This window comes from Anabrus simplex, chromosome 3 (genome assembly GCF_040414725.1).
Source record: "Anabrus simplex isolate iqAnaSimp1 chromosome 3, ASM4041472v1, whole genome shotgun sequence".
Classification (NCBI taxonomy): domain Eukaryota; kingdom Metazoa; phylum Arthropoda; class Insecta; order Orthoptera; family Tettigoniidae; genus Anabrus; species Anabrus simplex.
The window spans coordinates 13,528,423-13,540,665 of record NC_090267.1 but is presented as its reverse complement, the minus strand read 5'-3'; the positions used below and the strand labels follow the sequence as shown (position 1 = coordinate 13,540,665).

General features: G+C 40.9%; 1 protein-coding gene across 3 annotated transcripts in view; it reads left to right on the top strand.

The window, feature by feature from the left end:
* The window catches only part of LOC137498983 (gastrula zinc finger protein XlCGF57.1-like), a 65,112-nt gene that overhangs the window by 28,162 nt on the left and 24,707 nt on the right, over positions 1 to 12,243 (top strand). For all 3 annotated transcript variants that reach the window (XR_011017957.1, XM_068226955.1, XM_068226956.1), the window contains one exon: positions 7,242 to 7,324. Coding sequence is in view for 2 of the 3 variants with exons in the window: in XM_068226955.1 (XP_068083056.1) it covers positions 7,242 to 7,324 (83 nt within the window). In the remaining variant the exon portion in view is untranslated. The remainder of the gene's footprint in view (positions 1 to 7,241; positions 7,325 to 12,243) is intronic.

The following is a 12,243-nucleotide window of genomic DNA, read 5'->3' as shown; positions in this document are numbered from 1 at the left end:
CAGTAGACTTCTTGCTATGTGTGTTATAGCTGAAGGTTTGTGTTGGAGGGGGATCTGTTTGCGTTTACGTAACTATTGGCTTGTTTGTAGTATTTGGAGGGGGGCTGTTATTGGTGGGAGGGAAGGAAGAGAGTGTATTACTGCACGTGTTATATCGGTGTAAGGCCATTGGAGGGAGCGATGTTACGGTGGGTCTGGCTATGGGTTCATTGGTTGTATTTGAATTAGAGGTACTAGCGGTGGGGGGAAGGGAGGGGGGTGTATTAGCTGTAGAGGAGGTGGGAACGCTAATTGATGTGAGGTTGAAGATTCTTAAGAATATGTTGGTGAGCGGAGTTGATTCTCGTAATTAAAAAAAAAAATTAAATCCTACTTAGGGCAAGAAAGAAATGCTTCCGATGACTGATCTTGCACAAGGCGTTATCTCCTCGCATTGGTTTCAAGTTTAGTTTACAAGACTTTCAATTGAAAGAGAAGCAGCCATTATTGGGTAATACATACCTGACCATGTCTGTCTGTCTGTCTGTTAGGTCATCAGCCCAGAGGCTGGTTGGATCCTCAAATAGCACCACCAAAGGTTATGCGGTTATAAGGAAACCCCAAAAACCAATGGCAGCACCAAAATGAGGCATACTAGGCAAGATGAGGAGTGAGGTAGTTTGCCATTGCTTTCCTCACTGGGTCAGAAAGTACTATTGCAGCATGACTGACCCTATGAGCAACACCTTTCATAACACTCAGATGCACTAGTCGTGCTCTGAATGTCATTACTCAGCACTACCCATACCCCAGCAACTTCCATATAGTCACAGTCATGGATGAGACTGGGACTTCGGTGGAAGCTACACTTTACTCTGGCCGGTGTCAAGAAATAGATGCAAAAGTACTGTATCCATCAAGAAATGACAGCAGGCAGTACCTGACCATAAATAATGAAAACTTTAGCTGAGGTTACAAGATATTCACAGGGACCACAGGCATGGTTCACTCGCTACAGTGGTGTTCCATAAGAAAATTTCTGCATCTATAATATCACTTCTTAGCCATGTTTCAACAACTGTTTCAGTATATAGGAAATACATATCTGTTAAATTCCTTAATTATCTTCCTTTTCTTATACAGTACTTACACAGTTTAATGCTAAACTTTGTCATCCTTACTTGTGTTCCATACTCGTCACTGCTCCTTAGTCCATACTGTTTTCCTCAAGGTACAAACCAATTACCCTTCTAAACAAAACCCTTAGCTTTTATGTACCATTGTGGTTCCTGTGAAGGCCATCTGAATATAGATTCTGATATCCTACAGACCCACTAAGATCTGCAAATCACACTCCAATTTCCCACAATGTTGATCTTCTGGCCTGAGGCACTACCTCACGGTCAAATTGCTCCTTGTTTTCAAAAATGATGAGTGGAGCTCGAACCAGCCGTAAGATCGCAGTATAAGTCCCTGACCTTGCCGGGAAGTAAACCTCATGGCCTTTAGTAATGAGGTGGACTTGCTATGCCTGGACTGCAGGAACTTCACATATTTCTAAAGCAAATGTTAGAAGTGAATGTTAATAAAACCTTCATATTCTCTAAGAATCAAAGAAAAATTCCAATTGACCATTTGTTAATTGAAGTTGGAGATGGAAGGCAAGTCATTGACCTGGACAGCTTTTTACAGGATGAGGGCTGATGTATGTCTACCCAATGATAAAAATCTAGGAGATAGCGAGGATCAAACAAGTGATGGGACAAGAAAACGTAATACGATGAATAGAAAGACAGGACCTTTTATGAGGATGCTTAGATTGTGCCATGTCTTCCAGTGCTGTCCTCTCATATGATTCATGTTATGCATTCCTCTACGTGTTCATCTTCATTCAACATTGTTCTTTTCCATTTTTATATTTTAACTTTGGGTGATGAAATAATGAATATGATTGTGCAAGTATGAAATTTATTTTGTCAGCTCTGTCCTGTTTATTTATGCATGGTGTTTAAAAAGTGTCCTGTATTCCTTGTCAAAACTAGAATAGTAATTCCTATAATGTTATATCCAGAAGCCAATCACCCATGGAGATGTGGGTCAGTCTGTCCTAAGTTATAAGCAGGAGCTGCTCCATGTGGTTACCCCATATCCTAACACATTATTTGATTAGCTCTACTACTCAGTGAATTGCAAAGTCTCACAATCACACCTGGCTGCACTCAAATTTGATCACATGCTACTTTAATTCATATTGTCATTGGTTGTGCATACGTATGTCCCCACGGCTAGAAATCCAAAGTGAAAATGGTTTTCCGTGGTTTCCCATTTTCACACCAGGCACATGCTGGGGCTGTACCTTAATTAAGGCCATGGCCGCTTCCTTCCAACTCCTAGGCCTTTCCTATGCCATCGTCGCCATAAGACCTATCTCTGTCAGCGCGACGTAAAGCCCCTAGCAAAAAAAAAAAAAAGAAATCCAAGGGACTTAAGGAAGGTATACGGGTGACCCATTCTCCTGGATTTCTTAGACCGATCCTTCACTCTTGAAAAATTTTGGTTAGATACTATCGCACGAAGCATAGAAATGTGGGTGGAACCCTGTTATGCATTAATAACATCTGTTGTCTTTCAGCAAGTGTAAAGTTCTCTAATAGCGCTAGTAGTTTATTGCACAGAAATTGGTGATTCGTAGTATCTGTTAATCTATTGGGTAATGGTAAAGTGTATAGCCTAATGAGACTTGTCACCCTGAGTTCCTTCTGACACATTGATGCTGAAGTGAACCTGAATGCCCCATCTTCAGGATTACTCAGAGATTTGCAGTCTGTCATGGAAGCCATTGGCAGAACTGTACTCTGGCATGGTGGTCCGGTGGCCTAAGATCTTGCACACATCATAAATGACATGGATAGAGTAACTATTCATGCAGATATGACTACACAAGTGTGTGGCAGTAGCAGTTCTTTGCAGGCTTGTTTCAGGATCATGCTCTGCATGTCACAACACCCGTTCCTCATTCTCTGGTGTTTGAACAGAGTGAGGCCTTCCGAATTTGTTCTCCTTTCTGCAAATGATTGTGTGTCTGAAATCACCAGAATAACCAGCTGAAGATTTTTGCAGATGGAATGTGGAATTGTGAATATTGCTTGGTGTATATGCCATGGGTCTGTCAGTTGCTACCATTGTATAACCCATAGCAGAATACCATGTCTGTCGTTGTGTTGTCTGTTAATGTTGTTCACACTGCACTGGCACCCCAACCTCAACTGACCGGCAGTGGCACTACCCTCTGTGCATAACAAAATAAATCATAAATTAACCGTGAACTTCAACAGGAAGGTAGTTTACGAAGGTTATGCCGAAAGTTTTTTGCAGCGAGTAAACCATAATTCTGAGGACAATGGGATTATTTTAATTTGAATGAGCGACGTTTTTTGACCTTGGAACATGCGTCCGCAACCCCTCCTAGCGGTAGTTCCTCCACAGTGAGGGACGAAAGCACAAGCAGTGCTGAGTCAGACACGGTGAAAGATGGATCTGTCGTGCTGCAATTTTTGAGCAATGATTTGTTATGATTATAAAAAGAAATTAAGTGCCAAAGAATGCCATTCTTCTTTGCTGCGCATTTTTGGTGAGGCTGCCCCTTCTAGAGCCACAGTTGGAAATTGGTTTCATGGGTTTTCAAGGGGTCGGAAGTCAATTGAAGATGAACCTCGTCCCGGTCGCCCAGCAACAGCTGTGACTCAAGAAAACATTGATGCTGTGAGGGAAGTGATCAAAGCAGATTCACATCTTACATTTTGTGACATTGAAGGGACCTTAAATATTGAGTCAAGAACAGCGCAGACCATCGTTCACGATTATTTAGGCCTTACCAAGAGATGTGCCCGTTGGGTGCCACAGTCCCTGACAGAAAGCCAAAATGAGGAGTGGGTGGACTGGTGTCATTTCATGCTAGAAGAATTCAATGGAGGGCAGTCCGAAGACACCTACAATATTGTCACAGGTGATGAAACATGGGTCTACCATTATGACCCTGAAACGAAGAGACAGTCTTCTGTGTGGGTGCTTTCCACGGGAGGAACCACCCACAAAAGTTCGAAGTCGGAACTCCGGAAAGAAGATGGTGGCAACTTTTTTTTTTTTTTACGAAAATGGGGCATCTCACCTCTGTGACCTTGGACACATTTCATACAGTCAATGCTGAATGGTATGTGAATGACTGTCTTCCCAAAGTCCTCGCCACTTGGAGGTCACAGCACCCAAAGTCCAATAGTGGGCACCTTCTGCTGCATCACAACAATGCATCTGCACACAGGGCTGCCAGAACAATGGACTTTTTGGAAAGGGAAAAAGTGCGAGTGTTACCTCATCCCCCCTATTCACCTAACCTGGCCCCATGTGACTTCTTTCTGTTCCCTAAGACCAAGGAAAAAATAAGTGGGCAGTGGTTTTTGTCAGATGAAGAGGCCATTGCAGCATACGAGAGTGCACTGAGTGACATCCTGGAAGAAGCTTGGACTGAAACGTTTTCTAAGTGATTTCAGAGAATGGAAAAATGTATACGTGCTAATGGAGAGTATTTTCAAAAGTTGTGATTGTTGTTTTGCAAATAAAAATTTGTTCTCACATTCTGCTAAAAACTTTCGGCATAGCCCTCACACACCATTGAATACTTTGCATAATCGTCAGATGTAAAATGACCTGTAAGTTGACAGGTATTGATTACCAGACATATAGAAGTTCGGAGCAGAGTGGAATATAAATAGGTCATGTCCTAATGAGATAAACGGGACTGGGCCTAAATGTTAGCAACCAAGGATATTAGATATACAGAGGATAAAAATACAAAGTCTATCAAAGTTTAATGCTTGTGTGTATATTCAAAATTTAAGTATTTAGTATGAACTCGAAACAAATGAGAAATCATGCCAGGGTTGGCAACAATACTGACTATATTCTATGTTCAAGTTTAATGATGCAGTACAATTAAGAAAATCAATCTATTGTGGATCACTCTCTCTTTCATCTAACAGTGCTACATTGCTGCAATTGAACATGCAGGACGAGTGTTCGGTTGTGATTCGATGATTACACTTTCAGGTCCCTCTGACCGCAAGTTTGGACAACATTCAATACAGGATGTGCCCACCACGAGCTGCAATACATTGATGAGTTCGTCGAGGCATGGAGTCAATAAGACCCTGGATCACTTCCTGAGGAATTGTGGCCCATGCTTGCTGCACTGCACGGGTCAGTTGTTCCAGAGTTGTGGGTGGCTGAGGACGGTTGACCAGTTGTCGACACATCATGTCCCATACATGCTCAATAGGACTGAGGTCCGGGGATCTGGCGGGCCATTCTAAGGTTGTGATGTCGTGGAGAGCTTCTCTGGAGATCCGTGCAGTGTGAACCCGGGCATTGACCTGCTGAAACATCCCATTAGCAATGTTCGCCATCATAGGGACAACCGCCGGATTGAGCAGTCATAGTGCCCTCAACAAGCACTAACTGTGATTTCACATTAAAGCCAATAGCTCCCCAGACCATAATGCTTGGTGTTGGCCCTGTGTGCCTCTCGACAATAAGAACTGGGCGGCCCCTCTCCCCGGTACGCCGGCGCACACGATTCTGGCGATCACTGCAGGCAAGACAGAAGCGCGATTCATCACTAAAAACGACCCTATGCCATTCGTTGACCCACGTCAATCTTTCTCGACACAAGGCCAGCCTTACACGTCGCTGTCGTGGGGTCAATGAAACACCTTCTGCAGGGACACGGGCTCGTAAGCCAGCTGCACGCAGGCGATTACCAACTGTTTGTTGTGTAACGTGGGGTGCCACAACTGCTCAACTTTGCGCTGCTGTTGCATGTGGTTCCATCCGGGCCATCCGAATGATGCGGGGATCCTCTCTCACAGTTGTCTGGGCCTGTGCCAGGTCTACGAGTGTGGGTACCTTGACCACTGCTGCCATACATGTTGTACCATAGATGCCTGTCGGCCAACACGTGCAGCGACAGTCCTTAGCGATAATCCAGCCTCACACAGCCCAATTATCCAAGCCCTCTCAAACAGCGACGGTTGTTGATAGCGTGCTCTTCTCTGTCGTCGAGGCATGTTTGACGGGGAACACTTCACTGCACAGACTGCAAGTCAACTACACTACACCAGAGTCTGTATACTGGAGTTGATTCATCTGTGACCAATCACGTGGGGAGACCTGTAGCAACAATCCAACGGGTCTGAAACTGTGATCGTTTACATACCTACATGGTATCATTCGATATCTTGAAAATCAACATGAACGACCAATGCCTTCATGGTGTAGCAATTTCTATTTTCTTAAGTGTATTTCATTACTAGCAAAAAAGGCCTTATGTGCCAGCTAAGAGACAAGTATTTGAGTTTGTTATCTGGCACAAACTGCACCTCAGTATTGAAAGCAATTAGTTGAAATATTTACAGTAAATATGACATATTATGTTGATATGCTATGAAGAACAATACATTCCGTAAACCACTAGCCATTATGTTTACATTTCTGGGTATATGCAAAACTGAGGGCGCCTTACATTTTACCTTCCTAAGCTCATGGGCTTATCCAAAGACAATTTTTTTTAAAAAAACAGTGAGATTTACAATCTGTTTGGTTCATAAAGTTTATAGTTTCAGAAAGTAAGTTCACTGCCGCTTAATGATCATGATTAAGACCAGTCCGGACAAGAACACTAGCTTCTCATTACTAGCACTTCCTCCCAAACTCGGCATTCCTGAACTCCATTAGAAAAGAAATGTAAGAGATTGTGCCCCACAATTTCTCACATTAACTTGACAGAATCATGATGAAGCTCATGGAAGTGAGAACCAGGTCTCTCGACAAATAAACACTAACAGTGCAGGACCTTCCAAGGCACTGGTGTAAGTTTTTCCCCAGGAAATGGGTGGGGAGGTGAGTTTATATACGGAAAAGAAGGGGCGACGAGAAGGTTGTAGGGAGTACATGTTATGTGGCGTGACGATACAGCAAGATGGAGGGAGAGGGAGCTAAAGAGAAATGGGCAAAGATGTTAGTTGGAGGAACATAGCAAATCAGGAATGCCATGATTAGAGGGTATGAAGAATATTTTCAGGTAAGATGCTGTAAATAACCTCCCAAAAATTATTGTATGATTATGGGACACTTTTTAAACACCTTGTATGTTTTAATTCTTGTTACCTCTTTACTATTATTAATTGTCTTTGTATGTTTCTTACTTACAGCCTTCAGCAGACGTAAAGGATGAACTAATCATAGAGGAACAAACAGTTAATCAACTGGTCCCGTGTCTCAAAAAAGAGAACAAGTAAGTACAGTTTCAGTTGTACACCCCTGATACTGCACAATATGGAACTTGTTGTTTTTCTATTCTCCAGCTCCCTTTGGTGACCCAGGGGTAGTGTCATCCTCAGGATCTCACCATCGTGGGTTTAAACCTGGATTGTTAAAGGTTGAACTCTCCATGTTGTATGATGTCATATTATTGATTACAGCTCAGAGAGATTCACTTTATACTGCCATCTGGTTGATCTACAGTGAAATAGAATGTTGAAATTGACTAGCAGCCAGCCAGATGCACTGCAGTCTACGGGTAGTGCATCTGCTTCTACTCTGGAGGCTCTATTTTTACTTCCGGGTCTGCTGAGGGATTTTTTGATCCAAGAGATAGTTTAAGTTCCACTCAGCCTACCGATTTAACAATCTGACTGTGAGGTAGCGGATCCAGCCTGGAAAACCAAGAATAATGACCGCGAAGCTGAACCACACCGACCAGGTGTTTGTAATGTGGAAATTTTGGGCTGAGTAGCCGTCATTCTGTAGGCCAAGGTATACACTTCATTGTTGTAGTAATAGGGACTTTGTTTGATTTTTTGTATGTGGCAATTCATTTAAAAATAGGAACAATTTTAACAATGTAACTCCACCTGCTTTCCTAAATAATCCTTCTATAACCTACTGTTATAGTATTCAGTTGCCAACAATTTCATTTGCTATATTCATGGGTTCATTCCCTGCAATTGGGCTGCTGTCGTTGATAATTGAAAACAGTTAATTGACTGACATCTTAGTGTTGCTATCACCTTTGTCTTACATATGAGAAGAACCTGCATCAGCTGTTTGCCTATTGAGCCACACCTCGTAACCTGCTTGTCTTGTTTTGTGATGGTGTGGTGTTTTGTGATGTGGCTTTCGTCTCTTACTGAAGGTATTATAAATGTTCTAAATACACTATCCTGTACTGACACGCCCCCTCCCACAAGTGATATCAAAATGGTGTCCGGCTAATGTCACCATGGGTGAGGTAAGCGTATCACAACAAGGAAGCAAAAAAATCAAAATGCTACCAAAGAAACAGAATAAAAATTTAAAATATATGTGGAAGAGTGAATATTTAACACAAGGGACCCATTTCCCAAGGAACAAAAGGGTGGGATCAACGAGGAACCAGAACAAGCATCTACAAGGAAAATTTGTACACCCTTTTCAAAAAAAATACTATAATTAATTCAAAAATTAATACAAACTACTACATTTTTACCAGCATATAAATAGGTGAAAATAAATCAGTTTTATCTAGTTAGAAGAAATATTGAAGTTTCGAGTAAATAAAAATAAATACATAATAATTCTGGTTTTTTTAAAAAGAAGAGAAATTTGGATATAAATTTAAATTAGAACAAATAATTTATAAGTTCTGAGGTGAGGTTTTTAACAAATAAATGTACCATCTCTTAATTTAAATAAATAAATAATTTATGTAAATAGTAGACATTTTAAAAAATATATAAATTTTTAAAACGAAATACTAACCCTAGCGACCTAACTAAGAAAGGAGCTCCTTGAATAAACCTAAAATGTACCATATAATATGCTATCTACACTTAAAATAAATAAATTGTCTAAGAACCATTCTTAATGGAGGGTTCACAACACCGAACACGCAGCAGGGGAAGATAAATGCAAAATGCGTTGCACGAATCAATCAATAAGACATATCCGACGAAGAATATCAGCCACATAGCGTACCACAAAAAGGAACCATATAGCGTAGTAAAATTAAGCATCACCAATATAAAACCACAAACAGAAAAAAAAAACGAGAAGTCATCGTTCATATGCCGTACACTTCAAGAGAGAACCGGTCAGGAAATACAAAATGTTAGTATTCACATACTCAAATACAAGCTCGTAAGAGAGCAACAACAATTAGATCTAAACACAACGGCATCCAGAGGCAGACTCCAGACGCGATAAGATAATAATAATAACAATACAACTGTTACATAACGACCAGGCAAAGATAAGAACAGATGATCAACAATGGCAGACAGACACGGTTCGTGGAGATAAGGCCACACAACAAAGCAAGAATGATGACACAAACGTATTAAAGCCCTCCATTAACAATGTCCTTACATCCTGCAGAAACACTACACATAAAATGAATAATGCCTAACTTTACAACCACCAAATAGACCAAAATATTACTATCTACCTAAAATAACTTATAATAATAATAATAATTATTATTATTATTATTATTATTTTGGAAAATTTGTGTCTGCAGAGATTGCTCGGTGTATAATTCAAAATGTACAGTTACAGAGGAGAAACTAAATCAACTTAAAATAATGAAATAAATAGAACAAGATGTTACAATAAAATTTAACATCACACACCGGCACAATTAACAAGTACGAGCAGAAATAAATCAAATGAAAACACCGGCATGATGGAAACGTCACGAGAAGCACACACCAAATGTAGCAGAAATAAAATAAATAATATGAAAAATAAAATGGGAGAAGACCAAAATTAACCAAGAGAACATCGGACATCACATTGCACCTACGACGGCTCCAAATACAAGTCCCATGACAAAAATGAACGAACATAAATTACGCCTCGCGAAAATAAATACACCAAAACCGAGGTGCACACACAATTTAGAAAACAAATCAACGAATAAATAAGATGCAGTACTTACATAAATGAAGAACACAAAATTACCAAATAATCCATAATGAATTAAGCAACCGAACAATCACTACCGGTATCACTTACAAGGCAAGACTACATTTTAAAACAAATACCTCACCCTATTCATCTTATACACTAATGCTATACACATTATTTATAATTCACAATCCCTGAAAGGGATATAGAATGCCCAATGCCTGAACTAGGTATGTTTGATATGCCAGCTGGCACCAGCGAGCCAGTTCTCCATCGAGTTCAAATAGCAGACAAGCAGACAGTCGTTTTCAGAGCGCACGGCGCAACAGCCAACAGTTCAGAGAGTCAGGCGCTATCTGTTTAACACCGTTCAAACTCACAACAAGTTCCACTGCAGGCGCATAGATGGCGTTAACATACACATTTCAGGCAGTTGAATACACTATGTTACCAACATAAGAGTGTAAAATGTGCTGTGCATATGGTCCAACAACACATACTGTACCGGTAACGGCGGTACAAACTAAGTCCCCGTCATAGAAATTTTAAAACTTACGTGTTACGCTCCGGGCCGCTTACGAAGGACTGACTGGACGGCGAGCAACAGCTGTGCGCGTGTGACGTAGTGAGCGGGTGACGTCACAGCATGCCTCGCCGCACTACAGAGCCTAGACTGATGTAGAATGTTCTTCGAGTTTCGACGGGTAATAACTTTTCCCACAATAATAATTGAACAAATTCAACAACATCACCATATAACTTGATCCCTTAGCTATGTTCCTGCCGAATTTCACGTGAATCTGACTTGGGACGACAAAGTTATGGAACAACAGATGGAGGCCCGGATCAGATATAAATACGTACTGCTTCGCTCAGCAGACCAGTGTGTGTTCCAGCATGTTAGTGTGTGCTGCAGTGCGCTGCAGTGTGTTACAGCATGTTGCCAGAGTGTGATGCCAGTGTGTGGCCGGAGTATCTATGTGCACGCTAGACTGTAGTGTTCGCACAGTCGGTTCGCGGGCACCGTGATCGAGCGTGAAGCCGCTATTAAGTTTCAAGTCCGTGGACTTTAACCTAATCGTGTTGAATATGGACTTATGCAGATTTCTTTATACTGTGAGAACTTTTTACTCCGATAGGACGTGAGATGAATTGTGTATCGTCTGGACATTATCTATTGACTGTTACTCTATACGAGTGTCTAAGACTCGCAAACGTTTTCGAGTGCTCGAAATTGAAGTTTTATGTTATGGACAGGACTTAGAACTGATTGCTCCTTACCAAGTACTAAATACTTCGAGTTATAAGACTGTGTTTGAATCCAAATTTAATTTACCATTCCATGAACTGTGTCAATATTTTAGGTCATGAATTGTGAACTGTGCATGTGTGAACAGTGCATTTCAATTCTAATAAACAGCACATTTCAATTCTGCGAACATTCAGTTTATGAACAGTCGAACCAAGGACTGTCAATACTCGATTAATTTCGTTTTTTGATTTCATGTTATTTTCGATACGTGAATGAATTCTAATTCACGAGTGGAACATCTTTATTTTCAATGAATTATGTTGAACAGTGCTTCAAAGAACTAAGTCATGCGGCATTACCTTATGTTGTATCAAGTGCCACAAACTTTAAGTGACTCTGTTAAACTCGACGATAAGTTTCGAGTGGACTTTTATTTTATGAGTATTAACTTACATGCTTATTCGAGTCTAGTGGCATTCTTTCACTTAACACGGGACAAAATTGAGTGACATTTCACCTTGTGATAAAGATACATTTTGTGTTTGAACTTTGTTAAAACCATTTATAAACGTTCCTCTCATCTGTGCAGAAGCAGCCTTTACATTAACTCGCCCCAGGGCTTAACGATGTTCATTCATGTTCACCATTCACAAGGACTACCTCGACGCCATTCATTAACGTCGCATGGATCTTCAAGACATCGAATGGATTTTCTAGAACTTCCATCGGGGGACGAATGGTGGTTCGCTGGTATGGAAAATGGAGCTGCCAGAATCCAAGGACATCGCCAGCCATAGGACGAGGAACATTTTCTACTGTATCCGCTGTACAGAGGTGACATTACTTTCAATTTCTTAATAAACTCTGGAAAAAAATGTTTGAGATTTATTTAAACAAACCCTCTCCCTCTGTATGCACTTCAACGAATGGTACACGCCCTGCGTCACATGTCTACCGAAGTACCACATTTACTGTTACAATACGAAAGGTCAAAATATGTATTATGCAGATATACG